The following is a 23,938-nucleotide window of genomic DNA, read 5'->3' as shown; positions in this document are numbered from 1 at the left end:
TTTTATATAAATTTTTAGTACAATAATTTTTATAGTAGACGCCACGAGAGCTGGCAGTAAATCATCGTTTTCTGCTCTTACAAATGCCATACGTAGTTCACAAACCGCTAGAGAGTAATGTGTGTTAGAAAGAGATAGCAATAGTTTAATATGTCTGCTGTACAATTCAAATGGTCACGTCGAAAAAGTACGTCTGTTCTTCTAAGGGATGTAACTCTATAATTATAACCTCAAATCGAAACGTCTTGTCAGCGTTGTCATGAATCTGTTAGTGTTTTCACAAGTCGAAAATGTTTTGTTTGAAAGGAAAATCATTAAATAATATCTTTGACGTTTGACATATAACCTTCGTTACTAACATAACCTACATTTAAATGTATGTGGTGTCATAATCAAAGTCGTACGTCCATATCTTGATTCATACCATTTTTAAGCGATCTGTCACTGCCAGCTCTCGTGGTTTCTAGTATAGTTATAGTACCGTAATTTACAGGAAACTGTAAATTTAATTTCTTTGACGACACTAAAAAAAAAGTTTATTTTTAGCTTTATTCTAAAACAATACCTATATAACCCCATATTTTTGTAATCAGAAAAAAATAACGAATTTAATAAGCGAAGGCTTTCACGGCCGATATTAATTAAACTAAAACTAGAACTAACACTAGCACTATCACAAGAACTAACACTAGACCTAGAACTAGAATCTTTCGGGTTAAGCCGTGCGTTTTTTGAAAAATGTTTGACGTTTCGGATGCCATGTTGCAACATTCTTCAGAAACAAGTTCGAAGTTACACTTACTCACTTCGGCTTAACCCGAAAGATTGTAGTTCTAGGTCTAGTGTTAGTTCTTGTGGTAGTGCTAGTGTTAGTTCTAGTTTTAGTTTAATCAGTGGTTGTTTCCATTTAAAAAAACGAAAGTTGTCATAATATCTAGAAATCTAAAACCGAAAAATTTGTTTTGATTACGCCATCAAATTCTCTGTAAAAAGTGTCCATATAATGTCTTAGTTATAATACTCCACCTACAATAATAACCAAGATAATTGCACTTGCTGGTTTTATGATATTTTCAATTTTGGCCTCTAGGGGGAAAACAAAAGACGATAACGCTTTGAGGTTTTTGACATTAGCAGTGTCTCGAAAAACGAAATCATGACATGTAAGCTACTTCTTTTCTAACTCTTATAGTTTCGGAGATAGCCTATTCGGACATCGAATTTGAACCACCTGTACATCTATAATTCGAGGTACTTGACGATCTCGGATATCTAGATTAATATTATTAGTTAAATTTTCTTAATAAGCAATTTTTACATTTTTTCAAAAATGTTCTGATATAAGGTCACTAAAATCAAATGAGCCTAACGAAAGGGTACGTTGCCATTTAAAAAACTTCAAGTGTTATTCGTTGCTCATTTGTTTTCTGAAATAAAAACAATTGAATGCTGTTTTATTATGGCAAATAAAATATTAAACAACTTTTGTATAAAATGTTTTTTTATAAAGTCAACATTTACCGAGATATATATTATATTCCATACATAATGGGCACCCGTATAAAATCACTTTATTTAGAGGTGAACCTTAATATTTTTAGTGACATTCCCATTTTTCCATATCATTATTTTTAAATATTCATATAAATGTTTATTTCTTATAAATGATTTAATAACAATTTAATGTTCACTAAAAAATACATAAATCAAAATTTAAAGCATACCATTTTTAATTTCGCGTTTAAAAAATAAAAGAAAACACCTATAAATATTAGTTTATCCAACCTTGAGTCATTCATATCAATTTCCTTGAAGTCCCATACTGTACGGCATTTTCATTGCTCAACGTCACACATGACGTTTTCATACTTTTGTTGTTAAGGAGTAGTAGGAAAAGCCGTCGCCGGTCACTAAAACTAAAACTAATCTCGATAACAGTACGTGGTATTTCCCACAACTTTATTACCATATAATTTTTAACCGCATTTCCGGTCGTAAACTCTTTGCTCTTCCCATCTCCAAATTTATTCTCCCCCTACTTTTTTTTGCAAACATCGCGTTTTCTACACAATTAGTGACAAGATTAATGCGGTGGTTTACATCAACAAGTTGTTTGATTGCGTACTTTTAGTATCTTATTTACTTTTGGGTTTTGCCGACGGTATTGTTTCAGAGATATCGTTTTAAAAAGGTTGGGTTTAACAAAAATCTAGGCCAGTTTACCAGAGTTCATTATCTGGATAAAGTTATGGGATAAAATATTGAAGAAGAAAAATTGTTGTTAGTGAACGAGAAAATTCCGACAAATTATTTCCTTTTTTTGATTAAAGATGTAAAATATCAATTACTTAGATGGTAAGTTATCACTTTTTGATTTAATTGAAAAAGTTTTCGTTCATTTTCATTCAATCATTCATCTGTTATATAAATTTATTCAAATTGCTTTTAATTTATCCCTGTATTTTTGTGCTAAGAGAATATATTTTTGGTACTTGATGCTGCATTAAAACAATTGTTTTATAGATCATATTTGTTGAGCTTATCGGTTATAGTTTGCACAGCCGTATGGTACTGTTTCGTTTCTTTTTATTTTTATGTTATCTCTGACGCAAATAATACTTACACGTTTTTGTTATAAATTAAAAACCATTATTGTGAGAGGATTTTCATATAAAATAAATTTCACAATACCCCGAAATAGCGAACAAAAATAAAATCGTTATAGTCCTATAACTATAAATGGTTGCCTTGAAAAGAAAATATTGTAACGTTTGTTTTTCAATTTTGCACGACTTGAAACAAATTGAAAACAACTTATTAAAAATTACACGGTTGAATAATTATATGTATATGATTAGCATCATTAATTATCGTATAATAAATTACAGTTATTTGCATCAAAATCTTGAAAATTATTTGTTAAAGATACATTATTAACATTGAGAGAGTATAAGGTGGATACTATGTTGTGGTTACATTTTTAACATTCATTTTCAGGAAAAATAACAACAATTTTCTACAAAATTATTTCTTAAGAATTTCATAATTGAAATATATGTTGAACAAATAAAATTGTTATTTTCTTCATTTTAACAAACAGGTTTTTGACAGCTATGTTGACAAATTTATTACACACAATTTATTTGTTTATTATTTTGAATCCAGTAAATTCAATTTATTATTGAACTAAATAGAATATGGAGAGTCAAGGGAAAACGATGAAAGTCCATTTTAAGAAAAAAATAAACTAATAGTGCCATTTGTTGGTTTGTGAGGTAGATACTATCGATATCTAAAGAGAGTAAGGAGGAATAACAAACAACAGTTATGTTAAAACGCATTTTAAAATAAGAACCAAGAGTTCAGTTCGTTAATACAGGATGATTTATTAGCTCACCGTTAAACAACGACAATATAACACTTTAAAGTTTTCTGCAGCGAATTTATTAATAGTCAGTAAAATCAAACATTCAACAAAAACAAAGTTGTCATTGTAATATGTATGTCAGTTTGCTGTAAGGTTTAATTATTACATACAAGAAAAAACTCAAAATGTACACTTATAGCACTGAAGAGTACGCTGATATAATTTTTGTGTATCGTTTTTGCAATGGAAATGCTCGACAATCAGTACGAGAGTAATTTCCACAGCGTCATTTGCCATATTATTCAGTTTTTAGCAATTCTTTCAGAAGACTTCGAGAAACAGGTAATCCTGCTCCAGCAAAAGCTATTCGACCGCATATAGTTAATGTAGAGGACGAAGAAGCTGTAATTAATGCTGTCATTGATACTCCTTCCATCAGCACTCGAGGAATAGCACACCACATACATACACACCAAATTTTGCATGGCGCGTATTGAACCGCGAAGTCCTTCATCCGTATCGTAAACAGAATGTTCAAGCTCTACAGCCAGGAGGTAATCAGCAACGGTTAGCATTTTGTGAATGGTTATTGCAACAACATAATGACTTCATTTCAAATGATCTCTGGACAGATGAATCATGTTTTAGACGACATGATATAAATAATTACCATAATAAATATATATGTGGGCATTACAAAATCCGCATGCGATTAGACCAAGGAAATTTCAACAACGTTCAAAATATGTGGTACCAGCACGATGGTGCTTCACCTCATCGCGGAAGAGTAGTTATCGAGTGGTTAAACCAATATTTTCCAAACAAGTTGGTGCATTTGCTATGGTCCCGACCATAATCTATTAGATTTCTACGTATGGAGTCAAATGAAACAAATTGTGTATCAAGTGGAAATTAACACACGAGAACAGTTATTAAACAGAATACAAATGGCTGCTACTGAAATAAGAAATCAACCAGACATTTTAATTCGGCTGAAGAACTCTTTAAATCGTCGTTGTGAAGCATGTATTCTAGCAGAAGAAGGCTATTTTGAACAATATTTGTAATATTTATGTGTTTTAAAAAAAATGTAGCAGTTAATTATGATATAAAAATTAAAACTTTAAAGTGTTATAATTTCGTAAATAATTGAAATAGGACATATGTTCATTAACATCTTTTTTTGGTAATTGGATTAGCTATCATATGTCAAAGTTTGATGATGCGCTAATAAATCACCCTGTATAGGCATTGAGGTGGCTCTGTCGCTATTTAGGCATGTTTCAATAGGCTACTTAACCAGTAACTAGGATAAACATACTTTAGTTAAGTTAACCTAAATTAATCCGAGGTTGGTAAATATTGTATTCCGCTTCAGGTAGTAAATCGTAGTCATTTAATTGTTTGGCTAACGGAATTCTAGAGAAATGTTTATCGGCAGTCTACAAAGAAAAGACAAAAAACGCGGCCGAATGAAAAGTGTAATGAAAAAATTAAGGCTTATGTCACAGGAGGCAGGTAACAGTTGTAACTGTTCAAGACTTAAGTGTTTTGACAATGTTGTTGTAGAGGAAAGGAAGCGAATTATAAAAGAATTCAACACCATGCTAACTTTTGACGAGCAAAATAGTTACCTGAGTGGTCTCATTACTGCACTCCCAATAATGAGACACCGTCCTCGTACAGATAGTGGCATAGCTATTGCTTAATTTTACTCGTACAAGTTGAGGGTAAAAAAAAATAACAATTACAAAGAAATACAAGTATATTATAAGACATTTTTGACTGTACATGGTATAACAGGTCGTAGGGTTCAAACTATTCAGCAATGTTTGAGGGAGATGGGTGTTTCGCTAACAGACAAACGAGGTAAACATTCGAACAGATCACATAAACACAGTAATGATACTATCACTCTTGTTAATGATTTTATCAAGTCTTTGAAATATCGTAAGTAACACTACTCCCTTAAAGATACGAAAAAGACTTATTTATCTGAAAACATAAATATTTCGAAACTTCATAGGATGTTTAATGATAATCATTCAGAAAATCAGGTGTCTTAGGATTCATTCAGGGCAGAACTTAATAATAACTTTAATATTTCATTTGGCTATCTAAGCAAAGACGCATGCAGTACCTGCGATTCTTTCGGGGTTCAAAACGCTCCTATTACAGGAGGAGTAAACAGTGTCAGAAGTTTTGCTGAAAAAAGTAAAGAAAATAAAAATCTGGCTAAACTCGAAGTTAACCATAACCTTCATTTAAAGAAAGCAGAAAAATTTTATTCTCTGAAGAGGTTTTTTAGAAGAAATCCTTCAAGTCAAAAACAATAGAGGCTATTGTAATGGACTTTCTAAAAAAAAATTCACACACCCAATATCACTACGAACGATGTTTATTACCGGAAGCAGTTAAACTTCTACGCCTTTAATATTCACATGCTCTCAACTAATGGATCGGTATTTTATACGTACGACGAAACTGTTGCGAAGAAAGGGAGTGATGATGTATGTTCAATACTGGATCATTTTATCAATCATTACCTTTCGGACACAGTTCAAGAACTTGTTATTTTTTATGATCCCTGCGGAGAGCAAAATAAAAATTGTACAATTGTATCTCCACTATCTGGTTTCAAAAAAAGCGGACATTGGATTGTGTGATAGTTTTGTTCCCTGACCGAGGTCACTCTTACATGGAATGCGACAAGAACATGAGTTTCATCAACCAAAAAGCCAATGTTGAACTGCGTGAAGAGTGGAAGGAGGTAATAAGAAATAGCAGAACTAAACCAACACCATTTCGAGTTATTAATTGTGATCAGACTTTATTCAAATCTTGAACAAATTTTTTGAAACCTTTTTATAAGCTCAAATGCCCTTTTCCAACTAGGGCTGTGCGATACATTAAAAATCTACAGCAACATAAATTTATTTTTTACAGCAACATGTTTTTGGAAACTATATGAAGAAAGGTGTTATGTGGCAATCTCCAGTAAGAGGTAAAAACAAAGGGAAACCACCAACAAGATGTCAGCTTACGTATTCATACGACTCTCCCCTATCAGTCACTATTGCTAAGTACAACGACTTAAACATTTGACAAAATTTCTGATCAATCCGCAAGCTGCAGGGTTTTACACCTCTAAATTGTGACTATAATCGTTTTTCCCCCTGACCCTTCATATAATTTAAATCATTCAAAGGAACAATAGATAATATATCAGGTATAAACTCAAAAGGTTTCGCAAAATTGGAATACTTTTAATTTGGAAATGTCATTTGCCGAATACAAGAAATACAAGAAAAACATACAAGAAAACAAATGCAATACAAACTAGGTTGGTCAAACAAAACTACTTACCAAAGCAACAAATCAAGTACAATAAGTAATACAACAAGGTTAGAACATAGAGGAAACACTTACATTACAATAATTAGGAAGTACTGTAACAGGTGTGTAAATGCAAAACGGGAAATCGCCCATAGTTGGCCTTAGATGATAATGTAATATTCAGCGTCATTTGCGCCATTTCAATTGATATCTGGCAAAGATTTATAACTTACATCTGCCCTTTAGGTAACATAAGACTAGATGATGTCATCTATCCCATTGAGAATTGTATAAGATATTTAGGGATTATGATAAATAAGAAATTAACATGGCGGAGACATATTGATTACATTATCGGGAAATGTGAGAAAATTATAAACATATTCCGTATTTTTGTGAAAATAAAGTGGGGCGCTGATTTTCAGACAGCATATAATTTCTATAAAAGTTGCATTAGGTCGCATTTGGACTTTGGATGTACGCTTTTGATAAATCAGCTTGAGCGCATTCTGGTTATTCAGAGCAAAGCGCTTCGGATTTGTTTAGGCGCAATGAAGTCTACTCCTATTGAAACGCTTAACGTTGAAGCTATAGACGCAATTTCTTGTCGACGAAGCAGATGGTTGAACTATCAGCTTCGAACCATAAAACGTTTCAGGCTAAGGTCCCTAAGGTAGCAGTGGATAGGTTCTAGAAAAACAGAACCTATCCTACTTGTCACTGCGTTCATGTTTCTCTTCCTTCGCCTACTTTCTGTTTTGAAATGTTCGGTTTTTCCAAGTACGACCTTTTTTGAGTACTTTGGCTCGCATCAAGTGATTATTCCTCCATATGGGAATGATGTTTGGGAAAATAAAGAACTGTTTGTTGAGACTCTGCAGTTGATAGAGGGTAGTTTGGTTGTTTATATTGATGCTTCCAAATCTGCAAGTGGTGGTGTTGGTTGTACTTTTTTGATACCTACTATTGATTACCATGCCAGTTTTAAACTTATCGTTAGTCCATCCACTAGTATTTTGCGGCAATTTTGGAGACCTTGAAGTATATAGATAGAAATATACGCCCAAATAGTAGCGTGAGTATATTCACCGATTCAGACATATCAGCACAGGCAGACGCAGTACATTCGAGTTAATACTCGTATACTTTACCATCAATGGTATAGTGGGCGTGATGTTTCTAGAAATTTCTTTTCAACTATTGTCAGGCTGAAGTCCGATCATGGATGTTACCGTGCCGATCTAAATACGGGGTGATTTAAAAAACCGTTGACAGACTTCCAGGGCAGATAATACTTCAAAAATTAAGATTAAAACTCTTAATATACATGGGGTCGCAAATGCCTCCTTAACGAGATATAGCGGGTCAAACTTTCTTTAAAATTAAACATTATCTGCAATAAAAAGCCCTTTTTTAAAAATATTCTCAACTCCACAGCTAATTTTGTCAAACGGGCAGAGGCTTTGCCCGTTTGCTGCAGAGGCTTTCGTGTAAAGTGATCAATTATCTATCAATTGGTCTCTTACAAAACTTTGATTAAAGCAACAGTTTTTGATTGAATTAACAAATTTTCTACTCTATGTTTTTCTTAGAAACTTTTACTTTGATTCATCACTTTACACGCGTAGAGAGTAATGGCGTAGACAATATTTTTAAAAAAGTGCTTTTTATAGCAGATAATGTTTAATTTTAAAGAACCTTTGATCCGCTATATCTCGAGACAGAAATGGTTTTGAGATTTTTAAAATTATGTTTGTTTTCATGAGGAAGAGGGCCATTATTATTTGATATCTTTTAGTTAAATAACTTCTTGTGAATCTAGATTAGTCGTTTTGCACTGTAGCTTGGGCTGGGATCCCGCAGAGCCATTTAAAAAAATGAAAAAAACTTACATATGTACAAGTTTCATACAACAGCATAATATATAGTTATGACAGTATTGATTTCATTCATGGTGAGCATACTCTAGGTAATTTGAAAATAATGTGAAAGACCCAGAAGATTGGAAAATGGGTTTCACATGACCTGAATAAACGCCAGCAGGAAAACCGAAAAACCATTTCCAATAGACCAAATGGCGATCGGCACCGCTTGCTCCTTCTAGGAGCTATGGGAATAAGAAGAAAGAGACAGTTTTGTATAGGGGCACATTTTTATACTTATAATAGTGCAAGGATATTATCTTTTTTTCCAATAAAATTATCAGTAGTCTTTCTGAAATCATTTTTACCGTATTGAAAAGCATACTTGGCACATTGGTGTCAATGATCATGTATACATAGGGTAGATAATCCACAACATCTAAAACCCCTCTTAGTAATTCCTCTACAAATCGTCATACCATCCTTTTGCCGTCACTGCTATTGCTTTTCTGTACTGATGTTAATACACTTTCGTTGAGAAATTTATAAATTCCATTTTCTTTTTCTTTGTTTCTGTTATTTCCATTATACAGGGTGTATCAAATGTCTGGAATATAGCCAATAACTTCGCCATTTGTGGTTTTAGAGAAAAATGTTTTTCTAAATACAAGTTTTTTTATTAAACATGGCGCATTTTTTGGCGATATTTGCTTGTTTGCATTGTTTTTGTTTCGTTGCTATGGCAACCAACATTGTTATTTTAAATGGGATGCATATATTTTTTTGCATACTTTGATAGAGCATAAGTCCCTCTATGCGATGAACATATCAAATCATATGGTTGTATAAGAAAAAATGCGTTTTTTGAAAGTATTAAATCAGCAAATTACAATCAAAGTTGGTGTCAAAATAACGCCGTTGACAGCTTTAAATGTCAAAAAAATTAGAGTTTCAACAATTATAAATAATTAATAATATATGGTCATTGGTCTTTGGCCATCAACTTTTTGGAACAACTTTTAACACTTTCGCAGTTAAAGAATTTTTTTAATATTTTCGATACTGTGGATTGTGTAATTTGTGTATCCGGGTAAATATTATTGAACAGTGTACAAACTTCACTTTGATTGCGTTTTCTATCACCGTACCCATACATTATTAATATTTGAATTCTTTGTCGTTCGCTTAATTGCGCCATATTTGTTTAAACTATCAATTTTTTGACATTTAAAGCTGTCAACGGCATTATTTCGACACCTACTTTGATTGTAATTTGCTGATTAAATATTTTCAGAGAACGCAATTTTTCTCGATTTTTTTCTTATACAACCATATGATTTGATATATTTATCGCGTAGAGAGATTTATCCTCTATTAAAATGTGCAAAAAAAACATATGCTCCCATTTAAAATAACAATGTTGGTTGCCATAGCAACGAAACAAAAAACAATGCAAACAAGGAAGTATCACCAAAAAATGCGCCACGGTTAATAAAGAAACTTGTATTTGAAATATTTTCCTCTAAAACCACAAATGACGAAGTTATTGGCTATATTCTAGACATTTGACACACCCTGCATAAACTTCCAATTTCTCAAACTTCATCTCTAGCTCTACTTCTTTCCCAGCAATGCCCCTTTCTACCTAGAGTTGTTCTTTGCTTGTCCATTGTGTCTTATTTCGATGTGGGATCCCACTTTCAAATGTAGGATCAGCAGCTTTCTCATATTGAGCAAAGGAACCATCCATAGCCAGTTCCCGATTAGCTATTTTCTTGTACAAGATATCTGAAATGGGATAGCGCACTGTCTATAAATAACATCTTTCGACAGTACTTTATTGGAATAGAATTTAACACCAAAAGTCCTAATTAAATAATAAATAAAAAATTGTGAAAGCTTTTTCCACTAGACAAAACCATTTCATGGCTTCCCAATTAATTCCACCGAAATTGGTTCCGCAGTGGCTGTATAAAGAAGTAGCAATTAGTAACCTCTAGAGCAGTTGAAGGAGATGACGAATTCAGCAGTTCACCAGCTTACTCGAGGCTAATTAGATAATCGTTATAAGTTTATCTGCACAGCATTGCGATCGAGCAGCTGATCGATTGTGCGAGGGTTATTATTGATTTCAGGGAGTCCTATAGAAGGAAATCTGTGATAAATATTTTAATAACGCGATGAGCCATGGACCGCACCATGAACTGACATGTCCAGGAAACATTTGTTGCTCATATCGACATAAACCTGTTCAACACTGCAATAAAGCATTATATATACCCAAAATGTCGAGGTCGCTTGGTCTATCACATTTAAACAGCGACAGCGACAACTCTATGCATTAACATAGGACAATTCTATGCTACATCTTTCGTGAGAAATATAATATGAACAAAAACGTTTGTTTTTTTTTTTCATTTTAACCCTGTATCCTAAGAAGTCAAAAATTTTGAAACTTTGTGACAGAATTAAAACGCTATCAGAATACACTCAGTAGAGGCCTTTGGAATCAATTTTAGCAAAATATGCAATCCCCCACTCCAGGGGGATAACGGTACTTGAGAGTACCGTCAAGCATTAAAATATATTTTCAGTATACAAAAACTATTATTGCTAATATAAAAATAATACATTTTTTATTACGTTAGAAATTAAATAACACTTGCTTTATCTAAATTACATTATGACATTCAGAAAAACAGTTCTTTCTCTCATTACAACATAAATAAACATTGCACGCAGTACATTTTGAGTGGGGTCTAGCTTTGGCAGAACAATTTTCACAACTTCTTCTTTCTTTTGAACTTGCGCTACGACACTTTCGTGGACGCAGTAAATTTGAATATTTATTTATCAGACCTGTATTTACAGAACGACGAAAATCTGATAGAATATTGAAAAAAAACATATTGAGCAAAAACTAACATTTTTGCATAATCTAAGTGGGAAAAAGATGCAAATTCAAAAATTCCTGGAAGCCGTATTTATTGAAATTAAGGAATGAGACTTATTCTAAATTAAAGCTCAAAGCTTTCTCTTTAAAATGATTTATAATAATTGTTGGGTTGGATTGGAAAAATATTCAGAAAAAAAAATATTGAAACAAAACTTACATTTTCGTATAAATTAAAAGTATCAAAAAAGATGCTAATTTAAAAATTCGTGGAAGCCGTATTTATTGAAATTAGGGAATGAAACTTATTCTAACTTAAAGCTCAAAGCTTTCTCTTTAAAATGACGTATAATAATTGTTGGGTTGGATTGGTAAAATATTGAGAAAAAAGATGTTGAAATAAAACTTACATTTTCGTATAACTTAAAAGTATCAAAAAAGATGCTAATTTAAAAATTCGTGGAAGCCGTATTTATTGAAATTCAGGAATGAGACTTATTCTAAATTAAAGCTCAAAGCTTTCTCTTTAAAATGATGTATAATAATTGTTGGGTTGGATTGGAAAAATATTGAGAAAAAAAATGTTGAAACAAAACTTACATTTTCGTATAACCTAAAAGTGTCAAAAAAGATGCTAATTTAAAAATTCGTGGAAGTCGTATTTATTGAAATTAAGGACTGAGACTTATTCTAAATTAAAGCTGAAAGCTTTCTCTTTAAAATGATGTATAATAATTGTTGGGTTGGATTGGAAAAGTATTGAGAAAGAAAATGTTGAAACAAAACTTACATTTTCGCATAACTTAAAAGTATCAAAAAAGATGCTAATTTAAAAATTCGTGGAAGCCGTATTTATTGAAATTAAGGAATGAGACTAATTTTAAATTAAAGCTCAAAGCTTTCTCTTTAAAATGATGTAAAATAATTGTTGGGTTGGATTGGAAAAATATTGAGAAAATAATGTTGAAACAAAACTTACATTTTCGTATAACCTAAAAGTGTCAAAAAAGATACTAATTTAAAAATTCGTGGAAGCCGTATTTATTGCAATTAAGGAATGAGACTTATTCTAAATTAAAGCTCAAAACTTTCTCTTTAAAATGATGTATAATAATTGTTGGGTTGGATTAGAAAAATATTGAGAAAAAAAATTTTTAAATAAAACTTACATTTTCGTATAACCTAAAAGTGTCAAAAAAGATACTAATTTAAAAATTCCTGGAGCCGTATTTATTGAAATTAAGGAATGAGACTTATTCTAAATTAAAGCTCAAAGCTTTCTCTTTACAATGCTGTATAATAATTGTTGGGTTGGATTGCTAATTGTTGTTACTAATTTAAAAATTTCTGGAAGCCGTATTTATTAAAATTAAGGAATGAGACTTATTCTAAATTAAAGGTCCAAGCTTTCTCTTTAAAATGACGTACAATAATTGTTGGATTGGATTGGCAAAATATTGAGAAAAAAAATGTTGAAATAAAACTTACATTTTCGTATAACCTAAAAGTGTCAAAAAAGATACTAATTTAAAAATTCCTGTAAGCCGTATTTATTGAAATTAAGGAATGAGACTAATTCTATAATAATTGTTGGGTTGGATTGGAAAAGTATTGAGAAAAAAAATGTTGAAACAAAACTTACATTTTCGCATAACTTAAAAGTATCAAAAAAGATGCTAACTTAAAAATTCGTCGAAGCCGTATTTATTGAAATTAAGGAATGAGACTAATTTTAAATTAAAGCTCAAAGCTTTCTCTTTAAAATGCTGTATAATAATTGTTGGGTTGGATTGGAAAAATATTGAGAAAAAAAATGTTGAAGCAAAACTTACATTTTCGTATAACTTAAAAGTATCAAAAAAGATGCTAATTTAAAAATTCCTGGAAGCCGTATTTATTGAAATTAAGGAATGAGACTTATTTTAAATTAAAGCTCACTGCTTTCTTTTTAAAATGATCTGTAATAATCACACCTTATCTATCAAAGAGATACCTTTTTGAACAACAAAATTCAACAAGACCACTTTTCACTAAACTTCTAACCTCACATCTGGACGAATAAGTTTAAATATACCTAAAAACCCTACAGTGCTGATTGTGTCATTTTTTATACAGATACTTTCTTGTATATTAGAAAGTACCGACAGCTCTAAATGCGCCGAATAGATGACTACAGTTTAAAATGAGTGTTTAAAATTACCGGTACTTTAAAGTACCGTCGGGACACAAAGGGTTAAATCAAATAATAGTATTTAATAGTATTCGGCTACAGTATAAGATTATTTTATGGATTGTGTCGTAAATATCCACACCTTTTCTACCTCATTGATTAAATTATTGTAGAATCACCTAAAGGCACTGGATGATTCAATCCTATGTTTTTAAAATACGTTTATAGGTAAAAATCTGAAAAATGATAAATTAACTAATTTTATTTATGAATTCCTTTGAAATAAATCTTACCAAATACATTTGCGGTTTTTAGTATGATAATTTTAACTTAACACATTCACACTTAAAAGAAATCAAATGATACCATACGAAAGATATCGAGAATATGTGTTGTGTGTTTTAATACTGCCACGAAATTACTCTAACGTAACTCTTCCGATGATTAATGGGTTTCCCAGACCTTCTAGTCTGCAAATAATATTGACTTATTACTTTAGACCAGAAAGAACCAAACGAAAGTTTAATTTACAATACTAAAGGAGAATCACATGATAATATGTAACTCTCGTATTAATAAAAAAACGACTAATCTTATAAGTAAATCTAAACAACTAATCAAAAAAATAGTTTCACATAAGATCGTTATCTAATAAACTTATTAAAACATTTAATTAAAGCCGTCAATAATATAGCAATTAATTAAAATAACACCTTAATCAATACCCTCTTCAAAATTAAAGCAATAAAACATCATTATCGCAATCACATTAATTCTCAATAACATTCATAAAAATTAAACGATATATCTTAAACCCTTTTGTTCTGTTTGTATTGCAGATTCAACACACTGAGATAAATCTGAAACTTGGTATTTAATGATACACTGTATTTAGCGAATAATAATCGGATCCAACTCATCGTCCAAGAATACACATTTGAAGCATTCAAGATTAAAAGATTACTAAATATTGACTTATGATTTATCTCTGCTTTTATTCAATTTATTTTTTTTTATTTTGACTGATAATTTCTCCATACAGCCATCGTCAATATCTAATCGCAACAAAACGGAGATAACACGCGGAAAACTGATGGTATCAATAGCCAATGAATTGCAAGCGAATAATTTGACAGTAGGAATCAGGAATTCAGTAATTGTGGATAGTGAAGTCATGTAAGAATTTTGAAACAGTGCGTTTCGACTTTCCCAACAAAACGGACATGTTTACAATTTTAGGATGGGGTTCGAACTAATTATCGTTGTAGCACTTATCGTTCTGTTTATTGTGTCGTTGTGCAGTTTATTACAGAAAATTAGGAAGGCTTACGCTCAAGATCACGGTAAATAATTAAAGATACTTTTAATAAATTTAAATGATTTTAACATTTTCATTTTTTTAATTAACGAAAAATGTTAACGGTGGGTTAAAATAGATTGGCTTAATTCATATTTTTAATAAGAACTGATAAAATATATCATAGACACACATTACCTATGTAGACATTAATGCAAGTGATATCTCTCATGTTAAAGCAAATATTTGCAATGTTTACCATGGTTATCGTTTGATGGAATATTACAACCTCGTAATGTTGTTATCAAGACAGATTGGGTAATTATAAAGAGTTGTGTGTTTTACCTAAACGACGCCAACATTTTTTGCGTCGTATTGAGATTGAACGAAACGGATGGAGAGTGAACATCATATATTTTTACACCATTATCATTTAGTTTGTACACTTCAGATTTCTAGTTTGGGATAACTTGTAAGATACAAGTCATCCTAAATATAATTAGTTTAATAATTATCATTTGATGGAATAAAACGGTAAATTATTGTCGTCATCGATAACAACTCAATCTTTAGATACAAATACTATAATCTAAATCTTATTTTTAGATCGCTATCTAAGTACTATCTAAAAAATTTATTTAATAATTTTAATAGAAATTAATACAATTTCGTTTCATAACTAATGCCAAATTATTGCAATGTTTAGAACAATATTTCACGAATAAAAGCTCTCATATTGTCTTTGAATCGTTGCTGGAACACTTTATCTTTAAGATAGTCTGAAAGAAAATGGTCCAATGCTGTTAAATTACGCAATGTCAGCGACCAAATCATGTCTCCATTTCGAAGAATTACATGTCCAGAAAATTTTTTGCCCAATAAAGTTATCGTTTCACGAGCAGTGTGGCATGTTGCGCCATCATGCTGAAAATAAACGTCGTCCACATTCAAAGCATCAATTTCGGGACAAAAGAAAATGAATTTTGATAAGCCCAATTCCTGTGAACGTCTTGAAACGGACAAACCTGGGTTTTTATCCACACTCTCAGCTATGGCGGCCTTCTCATCACTAAAATGTCTGAAACTCTCAAATTTATGGATTAACTGTACTACAGCAGGGCGAAAAGAAATTATGATCATCTCACCATTTTTATAATGAATTTTCACTAAGTAAATACATTGTCCATTTCTCATAACCTATTCCTATTCCTATTGGTTACTTGCCATCAGTTCCTCTTCTGAAACGTTTGTCACCTACTCTTATCCATTTCCTTGCAGACTAACAATTTCCACGTTGGCTTGATATTTACACAAGTCGGTCAACATTGCATTAAAACATCATATACATTCAATACGCCGAGGTCGCTTGCAACCGAGGCACTAGAGTTGATATGATATCGATACAAAAGGGCAGAATCACTTGCGGGCGAGGCGCTAGACTTGATGTGATATTTACACAGGGTGTTTTACATTCTAATAAAACATCATATATACTCAAAACGGTGAGGTTGCTTCCGGCCGAGGCGATGGAGTTGATATGACATCGACACAAATTTGTTTAATACTATAATAAAGCATCATACACATCCACAATGCTGAGGTCACTTGCGGATGAGGTTCTAGAGTCGATGTACCTTTGCCCAAACTAACAATTGGCAAAGCCATATGAATGAAATTTTAATCAATTGCTACGTTTTGGTAACCGACGATAAGCACCTTCCTCGTATTTTTGCTGGAGGCTCTTGTTCATGTATCTCTTGAGGAGGTTTGCACTTATTCAGGAAACGTTGGAAATCCAAAGGTAATGTCCTTATGGTAGCTCTTTCTGAAAGGTGTGGTTTCATCAAAGACATCGCCAATTCTTTTAGAAAAACTCTTCTGTATTTGTGACCATCCTCGATGCGTATGGCGTTATATATTTGACTGTTTATACCTGCAATGTTCACCAACTGAAAAAATAAAACTAAAGGCCATCTTCTCGTTCTTCTGAGAACGGAGTACGTGCCACACATTTTGTCCACAGTATCGACGCCTCCTTTACAACTGTTGTAGTCCATTATAATATCTGGCTTATTGGTTACAGGGTGAATTGCAGCATCACAATGCATGGTAGAAAGCAAAATTAAAGTTTTATTTTTTTTGGGAGCATAAGATACAATAGTGACGTCTTTTTGAAATCCAAAGACGGACGAGGCAGGTGCTCTCGTTTTATTTGGTACAAATTCTGCCGGCAATTCCTTTTTGTTCTTTTTTAATGTTCCAACAATTGTGACTTTATCTTCCAAAAGCTCCTTTGCCAAAGAATAACTTGTGTACCAATTGTCGCACATTACATTTCTGTTTTTTCCTTTCCACGGCTGAAGCGAACGGTGAGTAATTGCAGTTGGTGTATTTGAATTTTTGTATTGCCCTTCTGGCTGTTGACCACAATAAACCTCTAAGTTGTTCACATAAAATGTTCTGGAGTCACATAAAACGAACACTTTTAATCCATACTTAGCAGGTTTATTGGGGATGTATTGGATAAAACTACACCTGCCTCTAATGGGTATCAACATTTCATCAATTGTTACATGTTCTCCCACATTATAATTGTTATCGCAGTTGTCTACAAAACGGTCAAGAATAAATCAGATAGCGGCCAGTTTATCAGTGGCTTTTCTCTCACGTCTAGTACTTTTGTCGTCAAACCTAATTGCGGTTAGCAAAAATAGAAACCGGTTATAACACATAGAAGCTCTAAATATTTCTGATCCAGTTCCATCAGCTGTCCACAATTCCAGAAAATGTGTATGGTTCTGCTTTTTGCTTTCTGCTAGAAGTAGTAATCCTACAAAAGCTAATATTTCCGATTTCGTGGTATTTTTAGCATCTCTTGGCCGGTGATAATGTGTTCGTAATCTTGCAATTTCTAGGTTTGTGTATTGAACAATATTTCATCATGTCATCAGTAAAAAATTTGTCAAAAGCACTTTTTTCATTGGTAATATCTCGTGCATATTGTTTGGCCCAGGAAAAATTTTCACAATATTTTTTTTATTAGTTTTGCTAAATTTACTTAAAATTGGACTCTTCTTCCACACCATTCTTTTTTTCTTATCTCTAGTCACAAAATGTTCTTCGCTGTCTTCTTCACTAGTCCCACTTACATTTTCTTTGTCAACATCTGAGTTATTCAGTTCTTGATCTGCATTTTCCTCTTCATCATCTGTCTGGGTGAATTCTTCTTCCGACTCTGTGTTGTGCTCACTGTCCTCTATAGCTTCATCCTCTATCGTCCCGATTCTCCTCCAACTTCTTCTTCACATTCTTCGTCCCATAAAGCGCGAGCCATAGCCTCAAGTTCATTTTCGGTTAGACATTATGGATCTCTAACTGGTATCCTATCCCTACAAAATTAATTTTATGTATTTAAAAAAATTCGTTGTTGTTTCTATAAACAAAGTGAATGGCAAATAAAATATTTTATGCCAAACAACTAAACTAAAAAATTTTAAAATATACTTACATAACTCCTCGCGTGGTGTATCCCGTACACCAAATAGAAGATAGATAGAATAGATAGATTTCACACTAAATAAGTATGTTATCACTAGAGCTGTCGCAGCGAGACCAGCGAGAATGACGGTGGTTCTAGTAGGCACTTCAATTATAGGTTAGGTGGGAGCACATGGGCGAGGTTTTCAGTGCAAGTGGTGTATATTTTACACCGGCGCGAGTAGTTAAACGTTTCTGCCCAGTATGGTCAAGGATATACCCTTTGTGGTGTTGCAATTTCTATGTCACTGAGTATGAAACTAGAAACTTTCAGGTTATGCCGCGTGTCTATTAAAAAAACTGTGTGATGTTTCAGATATCATATCAATTTTAAAACATGTTCAGTTTCAAAAGTTCCTTATATTTGAAAAAGATAATTTTTGTTACTGAAAGCAGAGTATCACTTATGGCCTTGTCATTCTTCAACAGTTCACAGTTTTGACTGGGATGTTGAACTCCAGCGTTCGTACTACCTCTTTAGAGGACGTCCAGGAGGTCTGCTTGCATGTGCTTTCCCGTCTCTGGTAATTTTTGGCCCATATTTTTCCCTGTGCTTCGAAGAAGCCTTGTATGTAAAAAGATTGTAGCCTTGTATGTAGAAAGGAGAGGGTATGCTACCGCATACAGCACCTAGGCCCCAACGGGCCCCTTGTACATCCTCCTGCATTCTCTCCGGCTACATCAACCAGCCTAAGGAATTTCCGAAGGCTAGGATACAGCTCAGAGGTGTGTTCCTGATGCCATCTATGCTCGGCCATTCCTCTCCGAAGTCTCTCATTCTGAGGTCTTGCAGAGTGGGGCATTCACACAAGATGTGTCGAACCGTCTCCTCGCTCTGTTCACAGAGGCGACAGAGAGGACTAACAGCAAGCTTAAGGTTATAAAGATGCTTGTTTACCTTACAGTGACCCGTGACGAGTCCCGTTACAGTTCATAGAGCGTTTCTACCAAGCCTTACGAAAGACAAGGCTGCCTCTGCTGAGGGATAATGTAATACTTCCTTAGACAGATAGCAGCCCTTAACCCTATCCCACCAGTTCATAAACTTTTTGTGGGTAAAATCTTTAATCATCTCAATCTGAGTTGATAAGGACGAAGCGATTATCGGTTCAGGCGAACACGGCGCTCGCTTGGCAGCCCTTTTGACAAGCCTATCAGAGTGCTTGTTACCTGAACAAGTCTAGTGTTCTTTTGTCCATTAAAGTATAACACAGTTATACACTGCGGTCTTCTCCAATGTCAGATGACAACCCATAACAAGTCCTGACGTAATTGTTATTCTACTCAGGGCTAAAATGGCTTGTCTACTGTCAGTGTAAATTGTACAAGTCTTACCTACCAAGTTGGATCTGACAATAACGTCAGCGGCAAGTTGTATGGCGATGAACTCCGCCTGTATGACGGTGGTACTTTTACCTAGAGGTTCAGATACGTGAAGTTGGAGCTCGTACGAGAAGACTTCGGCTCTACCTCCTTCCCGTGTCCTTGAACCATCGGTGTAGATTTTAATGCTGCTTTTTACCTCTATTTCTGTGGAACTTGGGTGGGTGAGATATTTCTTCGTAAAAATGTGTTGCAGGGGTGTGAAGTCCGTTATACATTCCAGAATTGGTGAGTAGTCCACCATTTCATTCCAGAGAATGGCATTTTTACTATATCTCTCATCAATTAGAATTCCTGCTACTCGCAGTCGAATCATGGTCATCAGTGTCACCTCTTGAATGAGCAAATGAAATGGCGTTAGGTTCAACATGTTTTCCAAGGCCCCACCATACTACTGCACCATATGTAAGCATAGACCGGATTACAGCCGTATAAAACCAGAGGGCATTTTTGGATAACGAACCCCATGTCTTACCTATAGTCCTCTGGCATTGACCGAATGCAACGTACGCTTTTTTTACTCTATTATCTAGGTGCGCTCTCCATGTCATTTTATTGTCAAGTGTGGTGCCCAGATATTTGACTTCTTTTGACAACACCAATGGAGTATTAGCAAGGGATAGCATTCTGGGCTTGCCAAACTTCCTCATCCGTGTAAAAAGAATCAACTCTATCTTCTTAGAATTCACAGAGAATCTTTGTTCGTCACATCAAATCTCTATCAATTTGAAAGCTACTTGCATCCTATCAAAAAGTACGTTTATGTACTTGCCTTTGACGAGAATGGTTAAATCATCATCGTAACCAACTGTAGTATAGTTGACTTCAGCGAGGCGTTTCAAGAGGCTATCCAGGGTAAGGTCCCACAAAAGTGGGGGTCCCCCTTGTGGACAGCCTGGAGTAACTCCTTCTTGGAGACTGACATCGCCAGCCCTAAGCTTAACTATCCTATGTTTAAGAGTGTTCTCAATCCAACCACAAAGAGTCGGTGGAACATTATGGTCGAACAAGGCATCGAAGAAGCCTTTTGTTCTCATAGACAGATTTGATATGGAATGACAAATTTTAATAAATAATTACGTCACAAATTTTATTTGGAAGTGTTTCAAAGAAAATTAGAATACCTTGTTGAGAAACTATAGAAGTTAAAAATGTTACTGGAATTATTTTGCAGAAAAGCTAAAAGAGATTTAAAAACGGGAAAAGCTGATTGGTGTGTGTCAAAATGGGTCAAATCTATTAAACAATTTTTTCAGGTTACTTGAGAAACACACCAAAAGGTAGAGAAGTCAATGGAGATGTTTTCCAGAAAGTTCAAAGAGTTTAGAATACGGAAAAAGCACTGATTTCTTCTTCTTCCTCTTATAATAAGGCTCGACCATGTCATTCTTCAACAGTCCACAGTTTTCACTGATATATTAAACTCCAGCTTTCGTACTTCCTCTTTGGAGGAAGTGCAGGAGGTCTGCTCCCATGTGGTTTTCTTTCTCTGGAGATTTTCGGCCCATATTTTTCCTTAATGTCTTCGCTTCTTATGCGATCTATCAAAAAATAGCCAGCAATTGCTCGAAGTGTTTTCATCCCAAGCCTTTTGCCCTCATAGACAAATTTGATAGGGAATAACAAATTTTAATAAATAATTACGTCACAAGTTCCTACAGAAATATCGATTTTTTTGCGCTTTGCAAAAGAAAGGTAATAAAATTGCCTAAGAGATTATAACACATCTGAAATGTCTCTTAATTATCTAATAATCTTAATAGTTCATTTTTGTTGAAAATTTCATCATAAATTGTGATTTTATATGACTTTGGTTGGTGACTTTACTTGTTTAAGGTTGGTAATGTTTTGACATTTCGTATGATGCGCTGTCATTTTCATATAAATAAATACAAATATATATATCATTATATTATATATATCATTTTAAAGAGCACACTTTAACCTTTATATAAAAAATATTATTTTACTTTATTTCATATTGCAATACAATACCATATTAAAAAATCCTTCCAAGTCTGTTATTCACATTACATGTCACGTTGTGATAATTTCTTTATCAAATTATTTTAAGTACATCAATTATGTTTAAGGAAGATAATAAAAGATTACAGGTATTTGTAAACACTTCTATATTTTTTGCCTTCAATTTAAAATTCAAAAGTCGACAATAAATAGAGAATATACGACTTACAGTTAATAGCGGAAACCTTCAAAACACATTTATATGTTATCAGAGAATGCAAATAATGTGAATAGATATCTGACTAATTTTTTATCATAACTAATTGTTTAAGTTTATAAATTTCTGTATCAACAACTAAAAAAATTTCGAAATTCTCATTTTTAGTAAGAAGACGAACAACCGACCAACAAATTTTTACTGTTCCTACGGATGGTCCACCGCCTTACGACAATCAGAATGATGCAAACCACGGTGTTTATCCATGTGCACCTGATTATACAGGTATATAACTAAAAAATATAAATATAATTAATACACTATTTTTATTCTACAATATCTGTCAAAATATTCTAAAGTTGGTAAGATAAACCGGATATTATGTTTTGAAATCAAGTTATGTCACATTGACGTTTGAACTTTCGATATTCAAAAAGACATAATTTACTTTTCGATTTTATAATAATTATAATTAAATAATTGAAATTTATTACCTAATTGTTTACTTTCATTCGTTTGTAGCACGTTTTTACTTAAATTAGTATTACTAATCAGAAAATGACATAAATTATATAGGGATAGGATAATACCAACAGAGAAATTTGACGTTGACAAATATAGAAAATAATTTAAATTAACTTTTATATTTGTTGTTCAATTAATAATTTTTTTTTAGGATATTATGACCCACCACCAAAATACGATGATGTAATAAAATCTGACCACGCTGTATTATCATCAGTGGTAGTCCTGCCAACCGTCCATCTACCAACTACGCAATCTCACCAAGAAAACACTCAACACACAACAACAATTACACAGTGATCATATATTCCCATGCATTGTAAATTTTGAAAGGAATTCCTCGTTGATTGATGATAAAGTTACATACATAATGTATATTCTTACTGTCCTTTATACCTACATATGTAAATAAATACGTAAATGATGTATAGACTATAGCCAAATTGTACATAAAATATTGTCGGATTGTCTCAAAGTAATAGGTAATAAAAATTTTACTGCAAAAAAGTACACATTTTTTAATATAATAATATACTGATGTAAAAGTTAAAAAAATTGCCATTTATTATTATTGGTTATTATTGTCTTTGCTGAAAGAAACCGATGGATTTGTGTTTTACGATCGAAGTGGTAATAAAAGAGAGTAATAATAAGCGATTTAAACGATCAAAAACATGTTTTCAACGTTTCTTAAGAAGGTATTTATTTATGTAAATCAAAAAATAGATAGAGTTGCGGTAAAATTGGTCATAATTTAAATTTTGCGTGAAGACGATAATAATGTTAAAAGTTAACGGTTTAATTCTGTTGTGATAATTTGAGTTTAGTAACGCAAATGTACAGGATGTCCCAATTTCGTTGTCCGCATAGGCTAACTCCTAAACTAAAAAAGATAGAAAAACAGTAGCTTACATGAACGTTCTTGCGTTCTTGGTTGTCTTCTTTCAGGATATCTTGTGAAATATAATTCCGTGGGTAACGTCGCATTCTTATTTGAATTTTGGAAATTGAATTCTTCGTAAAAATTGCCCATGTAATGTTTTATTTATAATACTCATGTAATAAGTAAGATACTAGCGTAACAAAAGACGATAGCTTACTAGTTACTAACAGCATTAGCAGTTTCTCGAGAAACGAGATCATAACATGTAAGCTACTTTTTTTCTATGTCTTTTAGTTACGGAGATGGCCTTTGCTGACAACGAATTTGGAACACCTGCACAAGGTGTTTCAAAAATTGTTACGTAGGGTAGTTATTTAATTTACTTTAAGTTGGAAGTGTTTCAAAGGTTTTGGGAAATAGAAAAAGCTTGTTGGTATGTCTCAAAATTTAAATCATTTTACATACAACAAGTAATTGAAAACGTTTTCAGATTACTTGATAAA

General features: G+C 32.9%; 1 protein-coding gene across 1 annotated transcript; it reads left to right on the top strand.

Moving 5' to 3' along the window:
- Window positions 1-1,909: 1,909 nt before the first annotated feature.
- Window positions 1,910-23,062, top strand: LOC111415260 (uncharacterized). Its single transcript, XM_023046843.2, has 5 exons — window positions 1,910-2,355; window positions 14,468-14,804; window positions 14,868-14,971; window positions 22,196-22,312; window positions 22,704-23,062. Exons 2-5 carry the CDS (start codon window positions 14,722-14,724, stop codon window positions 22,850-22,852), a joined length of 453 nt encoding a protein of 150 aa, XP_022902611.2. The 5' UTR covers window positions 1,910-2,355; window positions 14,468-14,721; the 3' UTR covers window positions 22,853-23,062.
- Window positions 23,063-23,938: the final 876 nt, after the last annotated feature.

Source organism: Onthophagus taurus, chromosome 7 (genome assembly GCF_036711975.1).
Source record: "Onthophagus taurus isolate NC chromosome 7, IU_Otau_3.0, whole genome shotgun sequence".
In the NCBI taxonomy this organism is placed as follows: domain Eukaryota; kingdom Metazoa; phylum Arthropoda; class Insecta; order Coleoptera; family Scarabaeidae; genus Onthophagus; species Onthophagus taurus.
The sequence above is the reverse complement of the archived record's forward strand: the minus strand, read 5'-3'. Positions and strand labels throughout refer to the sequence as shown.